At 36.5% G+C, this 16,117-nt stretch overlaps 1 protein-coding gene across 1 annotated transcript; it reads right to left on the bottom strand.

Moving 5' to 3' along the window:
• Positions 1 to 5,534: 5,534 nt before the first annotated feature.
• LOC116212905 (cytochrome P450 81Q32-like) lies at positions 5,535 to 7,844 on the bottom strand. The gene is made up of 3 exons (XM_031547646.1): positions 7,261 to 7,844; positions 6,541 to 6,856; positions 5,535 to 6,389 (listed from the first exon to the last, which is right to left on the bottom strand). The coding sequence occupies exons 1-3, from the start codon at positions 7,812 to 7,814 to the stop codon at positions 5,769 to 5,771; spliced, it is 1,491 nt and encodes a 496-aa protein (XP_031403506.1). The 5' UTR covers positions 7,815 to 7,844; the 3' UTR covers positions 5,535 to 5,768.
• Between the last annotated feature and the right edge of the window lie 8,273 nt (positions 7,845 to 16,117).

Below are 16,117 nucleotides of genomic sequence, written 5' to 3'. Positions count from 1 at the left end.
GAGCTGGGCCGGGCGTGAGGAGGTCTAGGTCGCGTGCGTGGGTTGGGCCGCGAAAGGGAGTGCTGGGCCGGGAGCACGGCGAGCTGGGCCGAGCGCGTTGGAACTAGGCCTAATCTGCGGTTGAGACGGAGCGAGTCGAATGTCGGATCGGGTCGGACCGTCTCTGCCGGACTGGACTAGGCCGAATCGGCTGGCCTGGACCTGCGCAAAACAAAGAAAGATGAGCCGAGCCGGTGAGAGAGTGAGACCGGAGAAGATGAAGTCGGGCGGAGGAAAGGAGTCCGACAACCGCGAACGGCGGTTCTCGCCTCTGGGCACCGCGACGACGGCACGGGAGGCGGCGGCGAGCACCGCCTGGGCTACGCCGTGCTCGAGGGGAGCTTCACGAGGCTCGGGTCGGTTGGGATTGAGGATATTTTCGGGATTTCGGCGAGGTTTTCGAGTTTTCCAGCAAGAGGTTTTCGGGCTTAATCGCCGGAAATCTGGGAGGATCGAGGGGAGGAAATGAAGGGGTTTTGATCGGGGTGAGATCGCGAGTTTGTTTCCGAGGAGAAATCGGAGCGGGATCAAGAGATTTTCGAGCTTTAGCCTGGGATCCGAGAGTCGGGGGTTTTAGCGAGAGAGAGAGAGAGATCGGGACCGTGAGGGAGAGATAGCGGTCGAGGGAACGTGCCGGGGAAGCGAACGGTGGCATGTCGGGCAAGTGTGTTAGCGGTGGCAGGCAGTCGCGGTGGGTGGGCAACCGCGGCGTGTCGGAGGTAGCAGAGGGACGTCAGTGAAAGAAGAGGAGAAGAAGAGGGGGGAGAAAAGAAGAGAAGGAAAAAACGGCGGGGGCGGAAAGGAAGAGGAAGGAAAGAAGAGGGGGCGAAGTGGAAAGAAATAAAGAGCAGGGGCGAAAATGAAAGTGTCAGAAAATTCTGACCCTGATCTGGCCGGTCTGACTCGATCTGACCGGTCTGACCCTTGGAGAGAGATTTTTTTAATTAAATAAATAAATAAGCCATCTTTTTGTTGGGGTGGACAAAAATGGGGCGCTGACAATTATCATTATATAGTGATACGCGTGCAACGCACGCGCTCATCTACTAGTGACATAAAAAAAAGCACGATATTTTATTAAATTTCTAATTATAACACGTCCTTTAAGAAATTGCACAGAAAAATACGAACTATCATTTTAATTTGCACCTCTTGCACCTCATCAATTCTGCCATCAACTTTGACAGTAATGGCTGACGTGACCTTAATGGTGACGCATGATCCATGAGGACTGACCGCGGACATTATTTATTTAATAAAAAATTAGTCAGAATATTAGAAAAAATAAATCGAAAAAGGCAAGGTGGAAGGGCGATTGGCGTTGAGGTTCCGCCGACCCAAATCAACGAGGTGTGGCCGCAACTGCAGGGCATTGTGGCCACCACTAACCTCACCCGCAATCTAAAATCCTAAATTTTGAGTTAGATTAAATAATTCATTTATAATTCAAGTACTTATAAATCATTCATAATTATGGATTTGGAAATCTTAAAATTCAAAAACTCTAAAACTGTAAATTTTGAATTAGATTAAATAATTTAAGTCATGCATAAAAGTTGAGTGGGTGGATATTGACAAACATAAGTGAATAATACTCTCGTATTGACATTTTCTAATAATTTTGACATTATCCAGTTTTTTTTTATATTATTCGAAAAATTCACGCTAGAAAAGTTTTATCCCTTAGTAGGCCGATCCAATTTGACTGAATTAGTCGGAGCTTATTAGTTTTTCAGATATCAGAATTCATACAAAAAAAAAGTCAAGTGCAACGTCCTCCTCCATGTGTTTTATTCGCCTTTTTTTTCCCCTTTTCTTTTGGCATCGTGAGTTTTCTCTCTTTGGTGGTAATAACAGTTTTCGGTAATAAGCGTTTGGTAATAGAGCGGAATTTAACTCCGCTCCATTCCAAATATTAATGTATATATTTAAGTAAGGCTGTAATGACGATTAGGAAAAAGTATATGTGAAAATTTATTATTAAATAGAAGAAAAAGATATAAAAAAAGTAATGATAATGTTGTTGAATTGAAGGGAAAATGGAGCTGAGTGATAGAATCTATTATTAAAAAATTAATTGTAATAATAGTTAGGAAAAATATGTGTGAGAATTTATTATTAAATAGGAGAAAAAGATAAAATAGTAATATTGAATTTAGAAAAAGAAAAATGGAGTAGAGTGGAGTTGTAATGGAGTTAAATTCCATTACCAAACATATTAAGGCTGAGGAACCGGAACACAGTGGAGTGGTCCTTCACCAGCCCAATTCGGTGTTCAATCCTTCCATCCACTGTTGCCTTCTCAAACTACAGACTATTCTTGTATTCTAGGGCTGAATATTCAATTGCGCACCCTCGTACGAAATGATAATGTTTCGTACAAGGAGAATAATATTTCGTACAAAACATTAGTCAATTGATTATTTTATACGAAATATTATTCTCCTTGTACGAAATTTTAATCTTGTAAACAAAAATATTTCGTATAAGGGTTCGCGACAGAATATTCAATCACGGCACCCAATAATTTTCCCCAAGGCTACCACTCACAATGAATATATATATATATGAGGATAAGGGCGACGACGGAGAACTTTGTACCTGGACGACATGATATTCCATTGATGCCCGATTATTTCATTAGGTTTCCTGCGATCATGTAGTTTTCAGTCTTGTGAATACGTAGTAGTATCGTTTCACTCGATTCAATGGCATTAAAAGTCAAACATAAAGCCTAAAATTCAAGCACACTTGTATATTTAATCCGACTCTTGGAGAGATATATTGATACTTAAATAATCTACCGGCGATCGATGGAAATGGGCTATGTCCATGACGTCTATTGTGCTAGGGCATGTCTCTTTGAACAGTCAGCAGCTAGCTAGATTTGAAGTCATATTTTCTAGTGATATGTGTTGTTATAATTCTAACTGCTAATTAAGGGTTGGTTGAATATCGAAAAAAAAAAAAGATTATAGCCATAGCAGGGGTCATATTTGCGATAATAACTCGGCCTGTGTGAAGGTACACATAGATCAGGGATTAGCAGCGTCCAAGCTCCGTCATGTCTCCGTGCCAGAAGAAGAAATTATTATTGGTTCCAACCACGCTCTAGCAACTACCTTCAATGGAAATTCTGAGACCGAATGTGTTACATGAATACGTAAATCATGTGTCTTCCGCGTGGAGACATGAGCAACATGATACTAAAATTTCGGTAAATAGGAAAGTAGGAATTGAGATAAGGCACCAATTTATCTGGTAATGGGCACTTTTTTAATCTGCCAGCTACATGGTGTCGTTCTTTCAAAATTTTAAAGTATATGGGGTAAATTTTTAAGTACCAAAGTTCAGGGAGTATGGGTGCAATTTCTCACTTTCAGATTTGTAATTTTGGGATGTTTTTAGTACAGATCTTTTAAGCAACCACTATTAAGAGTATTTATTAGTCGGCAGTAAGTAAAGAGGAAATATTCCAAAAACAAAAAGTAATGAGGAAATAACCAATATTTGATCGGTTCAAGCCGTTTGGTACTTATCCTCCTTAAATAAGGATATAAGATTCGAGTCTTGTAAATGAAAAATATTATGATTGGGAGAATTTTACTCCACAATGAGCCAGTTTAGCTCGAACTAAATTAGTCATGAGTCGTTAGACTTTTGAATATCAGAATGCGTATTAAAACAAAAAGGTAAAGGAAAGATAGAAAGTGAAGAAGAAACAATTGTTACGAATGGTTTGTTTATTTAAAGGTAAATTCTACAATGAAACGTCAAATTATGTTCCATAGTGGAACGCTAGTTTTTTTCTAGTCCTTTTAATATTACAGACAATGATTTGGCATAGATCTTTCAATGGCGTCACAAATTCATTGAGTTACATGCAAAGTACAATAAAATTGGAGGGTCACTTACGTGTCGATGGTGTGTCGTTGATGTGTATATAAATTAAAACCTGCTTACATGTCGATAGAGTTTCGCTAACGTGTTCGGCTTATGTTAGACCGGTTTTCTTTAAAAATCGATTTTTATGTCCGGTTCAGTGAAGTGGCGATGATGGGTGGCGCGGCGGAATGTAATTGGTATTGTGGCGGGAAGAGTTCGGCGAAAATTGAGAAATGACAATATAAAAGACTAGAAATACTATGTGTAAATAATGGGTGGATGATATCAAAAGTTGGTAAGATTAATGGCTGAAGTTAATGTTCCATAATGGAACACAAGTTAGGGTTTCATTACAGAATCCACCTTATTTAAAATACATGACATGATACTGAAAGAGATCTATATTGACCAAATCAACTATCAAGTGGAATTAAAATAGATAAAATTAACAGATAGGTCTCTAAAAGTTTTCTCTCTCTAAAACTTTGTCCCTAAAAGATCTTTTATGTACCATTTAGTCTCGTTATTTGAAACATTAGAACAAATTGGTCGTTTCATTCATGTTTTGAGCAGGTCCTTAACGGAAAAAGATGACATGGTCCGTTAACTACTCATTTGGCACGTTAAGTGTTGTGTTGGCTATAAAAGACTAAGAGATGACGTCATTTTTACCCTTAATTACTATTTTTGAAAAAAAAATTCTTTTTTTAATTGGAGCTAGGGGCAGATCGGCCCCCCACCGGCGACCTCCCCGCGAGAGATGGCTCCAGCCACCAAAATAATAAAATAATAAATCACTTTGTATTTGACAAGATTAATCTTTAAAATTTGATAGTTATGACATTTTAAAATCTCACATGGTATCTCGTAAGATTAACTTTTAAATTAAACGGCTCTAATCTGATTCTATATTTGATATTATACAATATTATGGTTACCAATCCATATGGTTGATGATTTTACCAATGGACAAGCTTTATAGCTCTAATGGAATCATTTGCACGGTACTCAATGCGAAATTTTCAAGTGCTCCCGACCATATTCTTGTTAGGTTCAAAAAAAAAAGAAAAAAACTAACGTCCAAGAGTGGCTCCGAAGAAGAGTATTAATCTCTTTAGCCATAGCTTGGTGCCAGATGGGTCCTTGTTTGCCAGGTGGGTTCTGTGACTGTAAGATAAGATGTGGCAACATCTTAACTGTACATTGATTACATTGGTGATGTTTGGAGTCGTGACATGCATGGATCCCCCCTAAAATTTTTGTGGTTATAAAGAAAATTATATATTTTACGTAAATTTTTTATTAAAAATACTTATATTTGCTCCCTCTGATATTGATTGACCACCTTATTCGTCCCACTAAGAATTGGCCCCTTCTGAACCAAAATCCTGTGTTAGTCCCCGGTGACATGGGCATTATTTGGAGGGAGAGCCACTGGGTTGACATGTTCTGGCTGGTTCCTTGTTTTGGTGTTAATGGAAGTGGAGGTGTCAATGGTGTGTATGGTCATCGGTAATCTCATAAAAATGGTGTGTGTGTGTGGGCATTATTTGTGGTTATGTTCAGACGATTTTGGCTAAAATGTTGAGATGTACTATGTGGGTCATCTCATCACATCGCACATATATAAAAATATATCATACATAGAAATTACATTGAGCTGCATATCCATAAAATATATCAAAATACATGAATCCATGATTGCCATATAAAGAGAATACAACCAAATATAACATTTCATCACAACAACATTCATCACCATATTGCAGGCACACACTGATATTACAGTAATAGTAATAAGTTATTCTTCAATGAGTCCCTGATCATCTCACACAACTGATTACTTATACTTGAGAAAGGAAGGTCCTCATGCTTTCCCGGGGTTTACACTTAGCCATCAACGAATGTGCCTTGGGCATGCTGAGGCTCGCTGCCTCTGTCATGTCCACTGGCTCCTCGCTGTTCCGCCCCCACTCAAAGCACTGGATCAGCGACCCGAGGGTCAAGCCCGTCATCCTGAGGGCCAGGTTCTCCCCTGCGCACCTTCTCCTACCTGATCCAAATGGAAACATCCTATGCCCGTCTCTGAAGCCTTCCATCCCCTCAAACCTCTCAGGCTTGAACTTATCGGGTTCCGACCAGTAACGTGGATCCCGCTGGATCGAGTACAAGTTGATCAAGAGCATTGTGCCCCCAGGTACCCAATATCCACCGACACGGCACCCGGCGGATGATTCGTGCATGACAGAGAATGGGCCCCCGGGGAACAAGCGGAGCGTCTCCTTGATGATGTTTTGGAGGTAAGGAAGCCTGGGGAGGTCGGACTCATTTACCAAGCGGTCACATCCAACTACATCGTCGATCTCTGCCTGTGCCTTCTTTAAGACCATGGGATGGTTCAATAGGAGTGACATGGCCCACTCCATTGTCGGCGTGGAACTGTCGGTCCCCCCACTTAACAGAACCTGAAAGGAGTTGTTCATATATATATGTCAGCGCAAGGGTACTTTTGCTGGGGCTTTTGATCTTGACTCGACTCCCATGTTAAATGATTTAACAAATAACACCCTATCCGTTGTTTGTAATTGAGAGGAGGAATCGATATATCAGGCTTACCGATATGATGCTTCTGATGGTAACATCTTTGTAAAACTTAGGGTCGGTTTCTTGCAGGGATAGCAAGACCTGAATCAGGTTATTCTTGTTCTCCTCTTTGGCCACCCTCTTTTGCTCGTCAAGCAGATTCTGCAACAAAGAATCCTTCTTCTCTTGCAACGCCTGCAGGTCCTTCTCCGCCCTCTTGAACCCGATCTTCCTAAGGAATGGCAGGAAGTCCCCGATGTTTGTGGCCCCTGCAATCCTGGAAGCCTCCGTCGCAATCTCCTGAAACCTCCTTGCTTCCTCTGTCTCCGCCACATTCTCTCCATAGTACCTGTGGAAGTTTGGAACTTATGAACTACTAGATCGCCTGCTGGAGATATATGCTGCTGTACAAGTAAAATAACATAATATCCACCCTAACATTATATATAAACAGAATTAGAGGTTAATGATATGGGCAAAAGTAATTTTCGGGACATTTCCATAAACATTATACATCACAGTAATTTTCAGGACATTTCCATAAAATATAATCAATTAAGAGTGCTTAATAATAAGTTAAGTTAGATTATTTATGCATAACATATAAATTTATTTAGATTAGTTACAACAAAAAATTATTCAATTATATTGTGCCCGCGCAATCCCTGGACCAGGGATAACTAGTATTTCATAATACTATTGCGCATGATAAACTGGTAAATAATATATTCCTTTAATAACAGTATATGGTACCTCTTCCCAGCGATCATCCTCATCATTACATTCCGAGTAAGCTCGAAGAAGACCTTCTTCGTATCTACAGGCTGAGCCCAATTATCATCCATCGCAAGCCACCTCACGAGAGCCTTGACCTCGTCAGCTCGTATCTCGGACAGGCTGTTGACCCAGTGGGGTGAGAGGATATTGAGGGTTGCGATACGCATCTTCCTCCAGTGGTCCCCGTAGGGTGCCCATGTGAGGTTCATGCAATCGTAACCCAAGTATTTACCAGCGAGGAGGCATGGGCGGTTCGCAAAGACAATGTCGTTCTTGGTGAGGCATTCCTCCGCTGCAGCGGGAGAGGAGACAACAAGGACACGGCGGGAGCCGAACTGGAGGAGGACGACAGGGCCATGGCGGCGGGAGATGGCGGTGAGGGAGAGGTGGAGGGGCTTCTTGAGGAGGTGAAAGTGGCCGAGGATTGGGAGGGTCGGGAAGGGAGTGGGCGGGAGGTTACGGATCTTATGGATGAGGTGCCATGATATTAAGTAGAAGCTTATGAACAAGAGGAAGTAGAGGAGGAACATTTTCTCGTCTTGTGATGTTTCCTAAGTAGTTTGTGTACGTTTGTTTGGTTGGATGGTTGGCTTTTATAGATAGAGGGAGGAAAGTGATGGGGTTGGACGTAAATCCTTAGTCAAAGAAAATCAACTTTGACCGACGGGAGTTGATTTAAGTGTTTCGATACTTATTCCGCTTAAGTAAGATCTCGAGTTCGAGTTATTGTGAATGCAAAAAATTCACACTGTGAGAGTTTTACCCTTTAGTGGGCCGGCCTGAATTGACAGGATTAGTCGAAATACAATTGAGATTTCGGATACCAGGGTTCAAACCGAAAAGTAAATCCATTTTCTGTCCCATGAATGTCCTTAATCTTTGATTTTTTTTTAATTTACTTTTCTATTTTATATTAGTGTTGAGTTATTTTTTAAGAAACTTTCAGATTTTGATTTGCTATTTTATGAATTTATTAAAATTTTTTATGAATGTCTTTAATTATTTCCTTCGTGGAGAAAGAAAAAGAAAAGAGGGAAGGACGAATCTCATGTGTGTGGCCATATACATTCGAGGGAAATAAATGCCATTGATATTTTGACATCTTCTAATCCAGGGGACTAGAGATGGGGACAGAAAATGGGAATGGAGTATTTGCATCCTAGTGTAGTTGAATAGTTAAGTGCAACATCCTCCGCGTCTTTTTAGTCGGCTTCTTTTGGACCTTTTTCCCTTCTCTTTTTGGCTTTATAATGGTTTTTTTTTATTTTCTTTTTGGGTAATAGAAAGGGTTTATTTTAATATATTTATTGTTTTATTCATGGATCTATATGTCTTGGATGAGGACTAGGAGCCGCGCAGACGCCGGGGGACCGTCGAGCACACTAATATTTATTCTGACTTTTTAAGAAAGAAGATATTGACAAGGACGTATTGCACCAGCTGCCTAGTTAGACTAAATAATCTACAATCGAATGATGGAATGAACAACGTCCATGGCGTCTATTGTGCTAGGGCACGTCTCTTTGAACTATCAGCAGCTAGCTAGATTTGGAGTCATATTTTCTAGTTTTAGGTGCGTTGGATTAAGTGTTAATGACTAATCAAGGGTAGATTAGACATGGAAATTAAATAACTGATTAGTCATAGAAAGTGTAATATCAATATATATATATATAAAAGCCAAGGCGCTATCTAAAGAGAGTATAGTGTAATGCGCACGCCCTCTCCTATTGATTTAGAGATCGCAGATTCAACAACTAGTGGAACTATCGTTATTTAGTTATATATGATTTCTTTTTTATTATAATATGTCTTAGATTTTCTTTGTAATTGAAAAAACAAAAGACAATAAAATTACTCCTATAGAACCACTAATTGCATAGAAGTTTCAAAGTTTCTTTGATAAAGAAGTTGATATCTATTTCTTTTCTTAATCGAACACCTCCAGTGGGCACAACTCGAGCCTATTCAGTAGAGGTCAAAAGAATCAGAGCCTATTATTCAAGAAAATGATGAGAAGAATGGCATTCCATCAATTTCATTACAAACCCACGCAACGTGTAGACTAGATCCTAGTTTAAGACGATAACTCAGCCTGTTTGAAGAAACCATGTAGATCAGATTATCTTCTAAGCAGAATAAAAATAATAATTAAAAAAAAGGCATGTTTATATCAGGAATCAGCAGGGTCCGAGCTTGGTCCTCTCTACGTACTACATTCCAAGACCGAGAAGGTGCGCCGCAACATGAGCAGTACAGACAATCACAGGCGGCGGAAAATTCAAGTAAAAACAAAAGGTGTCTTTTACTTTTCTATGGATTGTATATTTTAATAATTTTTATAAAAATAAAAATAAATAACTATTGAATTTTTTTCATTTAAGATTTAAACAAAGTTATCATATAATAAATTTAATTATTAAGATAAAATAATTCCAAAAATCTTGTAATTAATAATATAATTCTATTAATAATTCATTTTTCAATTACCAACATTATGAGTAACCAGATGTAGGGCCTGCGCGTGCGCGTATGTGCGGGTTAGTATTAAAAAGATGGCTGACCATTTATGGCGTAAACTTTTAGATAATATAAAATGTTCACGAATAATAAAGATTCGTCGTCCATGATTACATTAACAGAGTTGACTATAAGAAAGTTGATATTTAGCTATGGTTTATTTTTTATTAACCATATTTCAATTAAAGTTCTTAATTTTTGGTTCTCAAATATGTTTATGATGTGCTATAAAATAGTTAATTGAATATTTTTATGTTTAAAAAAATTAGATTTCTGTAATTTGTATAGTATAAAAATTTGTGCTTTGTTAATATGAATATGCTAATAACGCGTATAAATAAATAATTATTTTTAAAAAATATTTATTATTAAGACTATATTAGGTGACTTTTCATCTTCAATAACTGAAGAATTCATAGAATTCCATAATGATGTGGATCAATAATACTACGTCATTTTTGCATCGTGATTGGTGAAAATTTCAAGAGTCACTGAACCATGAGCCACATACGTTCTATGTGGCATTATCCAACGTATCATTCGGTTTTTATAATTATATATAGATTGCAAAGTATCTCCTTCCTCCCCTCCTCCCCACCCCCCCAAAAAAAATCTTAATTTGCCTTGATAAAAGTAGAATAAGTTATTAGAATATATTTTATCTTGTTATTAAAATCAAGTAAAACCAAGAAGCTTGTAATTAATATAAATTAGTTTTTTTTCATATTTAAAATGGCTAATATAACTACTTTTTTTGTTTTTCTTTTTATATTCATTAGGAAGTGAATAGATATACAATTTAATATCGGTTTGTATATATTAAAGTTTCGGTATATTAGAAATCTCCCATATTAACAAAATAAAGTCAAACTCAAATTGACAATAACAACAATCAAATTAAGGACATTAAATTATACACGTTAGATGAAAAAGTATGTAAAAAGAAGTGATTACGATTTCAACTAGTTGAAGAAGATGAGATGCAAACATAAAATGGAAAGAGAAATGGCACATGAGGCAATGGAACATACATATTTCTAGATTTTATACTCTTATATTTTGGTCAGAAAAATAATGAGGGACGTCGAGAAAAAAAGAAGAATGTAATGAGACTGATTATTTTATTTCTTTCTTTACGAATTAAACAATATGTCTATTTTAAATTTTATATCTCCTAACAAGATGAAGTGAGAATACGTATTTTGATAGAAATGTTCTAGCATGAACTTTGTAGGATCTAGAGGTAATTTGCATCTAATGAATATAAATCTCGATGTTGCTGCTTGAAGGTTAGAGGTTGAAAAGTATGGCTTGCTAACAACAAACTATAATAATTTCAAAGGCAAAAATATCAACATTTGATGGTTTTAACCTAATATTGAGTGTTCTTGAATCTAATTTTGTTTTTATTATTATGTTATATCGTCATGCTTTCTTGCCCTTTCTACTTTTCAAACCGAATTGGCGGAATTGTTCTGCATTCTTCTACTAGTATAATAATCAAATAGTAGGACTATGTTAACTTTTTTCTTTCTGTGGGCATTATAATAAGAAAAAAAACAAGCAAAGCCATATGGAACTTGATAGGAGAAATATGGTCAAAAACAACTTGAAACTCTTAATTTAAATGGATGAAGGATATACATTTCTAATAACTTTTAAGATACCTTTGAACTCTTAATTTAATAATAATAATAATAATAAGCTACTTTACATCTTTGCAATTAATGGTATCAATTTTCTATATATTATATTTTTATTGTTATTAGCCACATCATATGCGCTCTCTGTTAATTAGGTTAGACAAGGCAAGATAACAAGAAGAGGGGCACCCCAATACATCGATCATTGCATATGAAGTTTATAGTAATATATAGCTGGCATCATTTATGTTATTGCAACTCAATTAAGTAATGGAAATAAAGATGGTTAATTTATATGATCTTATTGCATGTGACAGTGCTATATATGTTACTGTTATAGCTGGCATCATTTATGTTATTACAACTCAATTAAGAAATGGAAATAAAGATGGTTAATTCATATGATCTTATTGCATATGACAGTGCTATATATGTTACTGGTACATCGGAATCGAAAGTAATGGAATGGAATGAAATGGATATTTCATCTATTTCTTTCTTTATTGTCTCTTCTATAAGTTGAAAAGAATATTTCATTAGAGTGACTTTTCTTCTCCAACTGGATAGAATGATATTTCCTATAGAATGATATTTCCTTTAGAAAAACCTAAGTACCTTTCATTACGTTATTTCAATTAGCTTTTATTCAAGAAAGATATATCCATACATATATAAATTGAAATCTTCATAAATAAATTAATTATTTTTAATTAAATTGGTGGGTAAGTCACGTGCGCGTGAAAATATTCTCATATATTTCTCGAGAAAATTATTCTTCTTCCTGATGCTCCTCATGCTAACAGGTCTAGGGCAGATAATTCTTGTGAGAAGATGAGCGCGTTATAATAAGTAGAATATATACAAAGACTTTTGTATATTCTTAGAATATTGTATGGGATTGTTATCTTAGTGAATTGTAGTTGAGTTAGAAAGTTAGTATGGTAAGTAAGGTAATTACTATAAATTATAAATAAAAAATAAATTAAATTAAATTAAAGAACTAACGCCGTTAGTCTTATGAGTTAATTGGGACACAGGGCGCAATTTGAGAATCCAACATTAAAGAATTGGTTTACACCGATGACGGATGGCATAAAAATCTAATAAAAAAATAGAAAAGAACGTGTTTACATATCGTAAAAACTTGACAATGCTCCGTATTTTTAAGTTTATAAATCTATGGTGAGGAGATGCAATTGGCATCTCTTAGCGTGAAATTATGCAACTATGGATTACATTACATATTTGTACTAATATTAGATCGTTCAATTAATACAAGTAGGGGTGTAACCAGGATTTTCATCGAGAGGGGCAAAAAATGTTACTTACATAAATATTTTATTTTCAAGGGGACAAAATACTAATTTTACATAAAAAAAACACATTCTTTTGAGACAAAATTTTAAAAAAAATCAAAGTTCAGGGGGCAATTGCCCCCTAGCTATACATTGACTCCGCCCCTGAATACAAGACGCCATATTTGTCCCATTTTCAAATCTTTATATAGTAGACATACCATTCAAAGTAAGAGTCCTGTTCTATCATAATTAGTCAATATTAACTGAAAATATATCCACATACAATGAAAGGGTGGAATATGATTTTGTGAAGGAAACTGGATACATCAGATGACCAAAATAGGAATTATGGAAAGTGTTAACATACATTGAAGGGCAAAATTGGAATTAAAAAATATTAAGAAGCACAAAAGTGAGCTCCGGATTTTTATATACATAAACTAGTCACGGAGTCTATGCGTTGCACGTGATAGAATGTGATTTTTTTACTAATTTATTATATGTGTTATTATAAATCAATGAAAATAGTGATGTACAATCAATAACAATATAATATTATATATATACGATAATGGTTATTTAATTTCACAAATAATATAAGAAAAAATTAAATAAAAGAAAAGAACTTATTATAAATCTTGAAATAGAAAATTGTCAAGATTATGCATAAAAAAATTAAAAGGATAAATTCCAATGGCATGATGAATTTTTATCTTCAATATTGTCAAGATCCATATTGGCTATATTGGATGTGCTGAATGAATTTTATTTCTAGTGTGGACTAAAGCTTAATACGGAGAAATCTGAGCTCTTTATAGGAGGGATTCCTGAAGAATAGGTCAAGGAATTGCTAGACTGTTCTAGCTTTAAAAGGGAGAATTTACCTGCGAAATATTTGGGATTACTGCTTGTCTTTGGTAAGTTCTCTATAATAACTTGTGAAGCTTTGATATAGAGGATTACTAAGCGTATAAAAACCTAGTTTGTCAAACATCTATCTTATGCAGGTAGAGTTCAGTTGATCAATTTTGTTCTCTTTAGCATAGCAAATTATCGGTGCTTGCACTTCACATTGCCTAAGATAGCTATTAGACTTGTGCACCAAAAGTGTCGAGGATTTCTCTGGAAGGGCCTTGAATAGTATACCGGGGGAGGCAAAGTCAAGTGGGAGTTAGTATGTCTTTTTAAGAGCGAGGGCGGGCTTAGCATAAAAGATCTAGCTATTTGGAATAAGGTTTACGTCCTTAAAAATCTGTGGTCTATTCTTGTTAAGGCCAGATCCCTTTGGGTAGCTTGGGTGTATAGATACCTGTCACAAAGGAGAAACTTGTGGTCATTGAAAGTTCCTGGTGACTGTTCATGAAATTGGCGAAAATTGCTATAGCTAAGACATATGCTCTTGCCTTATGTCAGTTGTAGAATTGGTTCAAGTGCAAATGTATCTTTTTGGTTTGATCCTTGGTTGCATGTAGGACCTTTGATTAAGTACTATGTAAGGGGAACCAGGTGTTTCCCATGTATAGCACAACATGCCACAATTAGTACAGTGTTGGTTGATGGTAGTTGGGTTCGGGGTCGCTGATTGGCGGCCCCAATCCCCCAATCGACCGGGGACTCCAAGTCAGAGTTCTCGATCGATTGGGAGATTGGGGCCGCCAATCGGTGACCCTAACCCCTCCAACGAGGTCGCCGATGTGTCTCCATTCATGCTTTGACTGCTCAAGTGGAACTTGTTGCGCTAGATATTGTGGTCAGCGTATCTCATGAATCTGGACAATACTCTGCTTCCAGCTCTTGGGGCTGCCTTAGGCCAAGAGGACACAAAGTGAAATAGGTGGGAGCAATTTGGTTTGATGGGCATATGCCTAGATCATCTTTCATTAGCTGGTTATGTGTGCTCGATAGATTAAGCAGTAAAGACAAATTGGTGAAAGTGGAAAGTTGATGTTGCAACTACAGAGTGTGAGTTTTGCAGCAACCATTTGGAGTCTTGCAATCACCTACTTTACTTGCCTCGTTACACAAGCAATATAGAGAAGTCTACTGGCTCGAATTGGAGTACAAAGATCTCACCTCGATTGGCATTTAGAGTTACAACGGATGTCATCCATCAAAGGCACAAAATTTGACACAATATATTTGAAGCTTCTCTGGACGCATTATATATATTGGATAGGACATGAATGAAGTGCAAGAATCTACAAGAAGAAGGCCATGTCTATATCAGCTTTCGTACAACAAATTCTTGTTGAGGTGAAAGAGCGAGTTTTGGTTCTTCCTAACATTTTTTTGAAGCTTGTGCATTCTGTCCATGCTAACTCTTTAGCTAACTGAATGTGGGTAGGGTAGAGTGAGTTATATTGTATCTCTTTGGAGATGGGTTGTTGTTTATTTGATGGACTGCTTAGGTGAGTGGTCTCTATATTGTAAATATTTTTTGGTTTTTAATGAAGTTTTACCACTTACCCTATAAAAAAAAAAAGATTCAGATGACATTATATCGTGTTTTATGTTGATCAGGGATGGATTGGACTCAAAAAAAGTTACAAAATTTATATATTATAACGAGTTTGTCAATTTTTTACATTAAATTGTTATATCCAGCCCCTTGACTTTATGGTTTTGTAATTTTTCCCAAATTAAAGAAAGGATGGACACCAACATCCTATCGTTAGTTAACGCGCACGAGATGATCCCTTTATCTCCTGAGGAGAAGTGTATAATTTTCCCTGATATTAGGATTCACAAGAGATTTTTGAAAAGTTCTTCTGTCATTTTATTTTGTCATGTAATACGTAGAATTACTGTCATGGTTACGAAAAATGAATAAGTGAGATTATTTACACGTAGGTAAAAATTAAAATGAGCCATAAGTTTGTCTAGTAAAATGATTTCATTAGTCCTTATTCATCACATTAATGTGAAGAATCTTGAGATTTTCTAAAAGGAATTTGTTATTCCGACTGGTCATGGATCATTAATAAAATTTTGGCACGATAATTGGTGAGTTATTTTCTAGACGTGTTTAAAAAAGACTATTCTTATTTTTCATTTATAAAGAAGCCTATGAGCGTAATACAATTAAATAAAAATATTAACTTTCATAATTAATAAAGTAATCTCATCACAAAAATCGAATTTCTAATTTTTTAGTTGATAGAAAAGAAGGTGCAAAATTGTACTATACTCTCTACCTATATATATATATATATATGCTAAAGGAGCTTTTGTCCTCGTCTTTCCAAAGTTTCCCAGGGCAAATAGAAGTCCTGGTTTCTGACTTGGGTTTGGTGGAGAGGAAGTATCTTTGAGAAAGAGAGCCAAGTCAGGGATAAACTTCTGTCCATAATTGAAAAAAGTATTTACCTAAAA

This window comes from Punica granatum, chromosome 7 (assembly GCF_007655135.1).
Source record: "Punica granatum isolate Tunisia-2019 chromosome 7, ASM765513v2, whole genome shotgun sequence".
NCBI classification, from domain to species: Eukaryota; Viridiplantae; Streptophyta; class Magnoliopsida; order Myrtales; family Lythraceae; genus Punica; species Punica granatum.
The sequence above is the reverse complement of the archived record's forward strand: the minus strand, read 5'-3'. Positions and strand labels throughout refer to the sequence as shown.

Bases quoted from the DNA above. Each gene is read 5' to 3' on its own strand.
- LOC116212905 (XM_031547646.1), bottom strand. From the start codon at position 7,814: ATGTTCCTCCTCTACTTCCTCTTGTTCATAAGCTTCTACTTAATATCA. The intron at 6,857-7,260 runs GTACCATATACT...AAACTTCCACAG, and splicing joins AGGATGATCGCTGGGAAGAG to GTACTATGGAGAGAATGTGG. The intron at 6,390-6,540 runs GTAAGCCTGATA...AACTCCTTTCAG, and splicing joins CCATCAGAAGCATCATATCG to GTTCTGTTAAGTGGGGGGAC.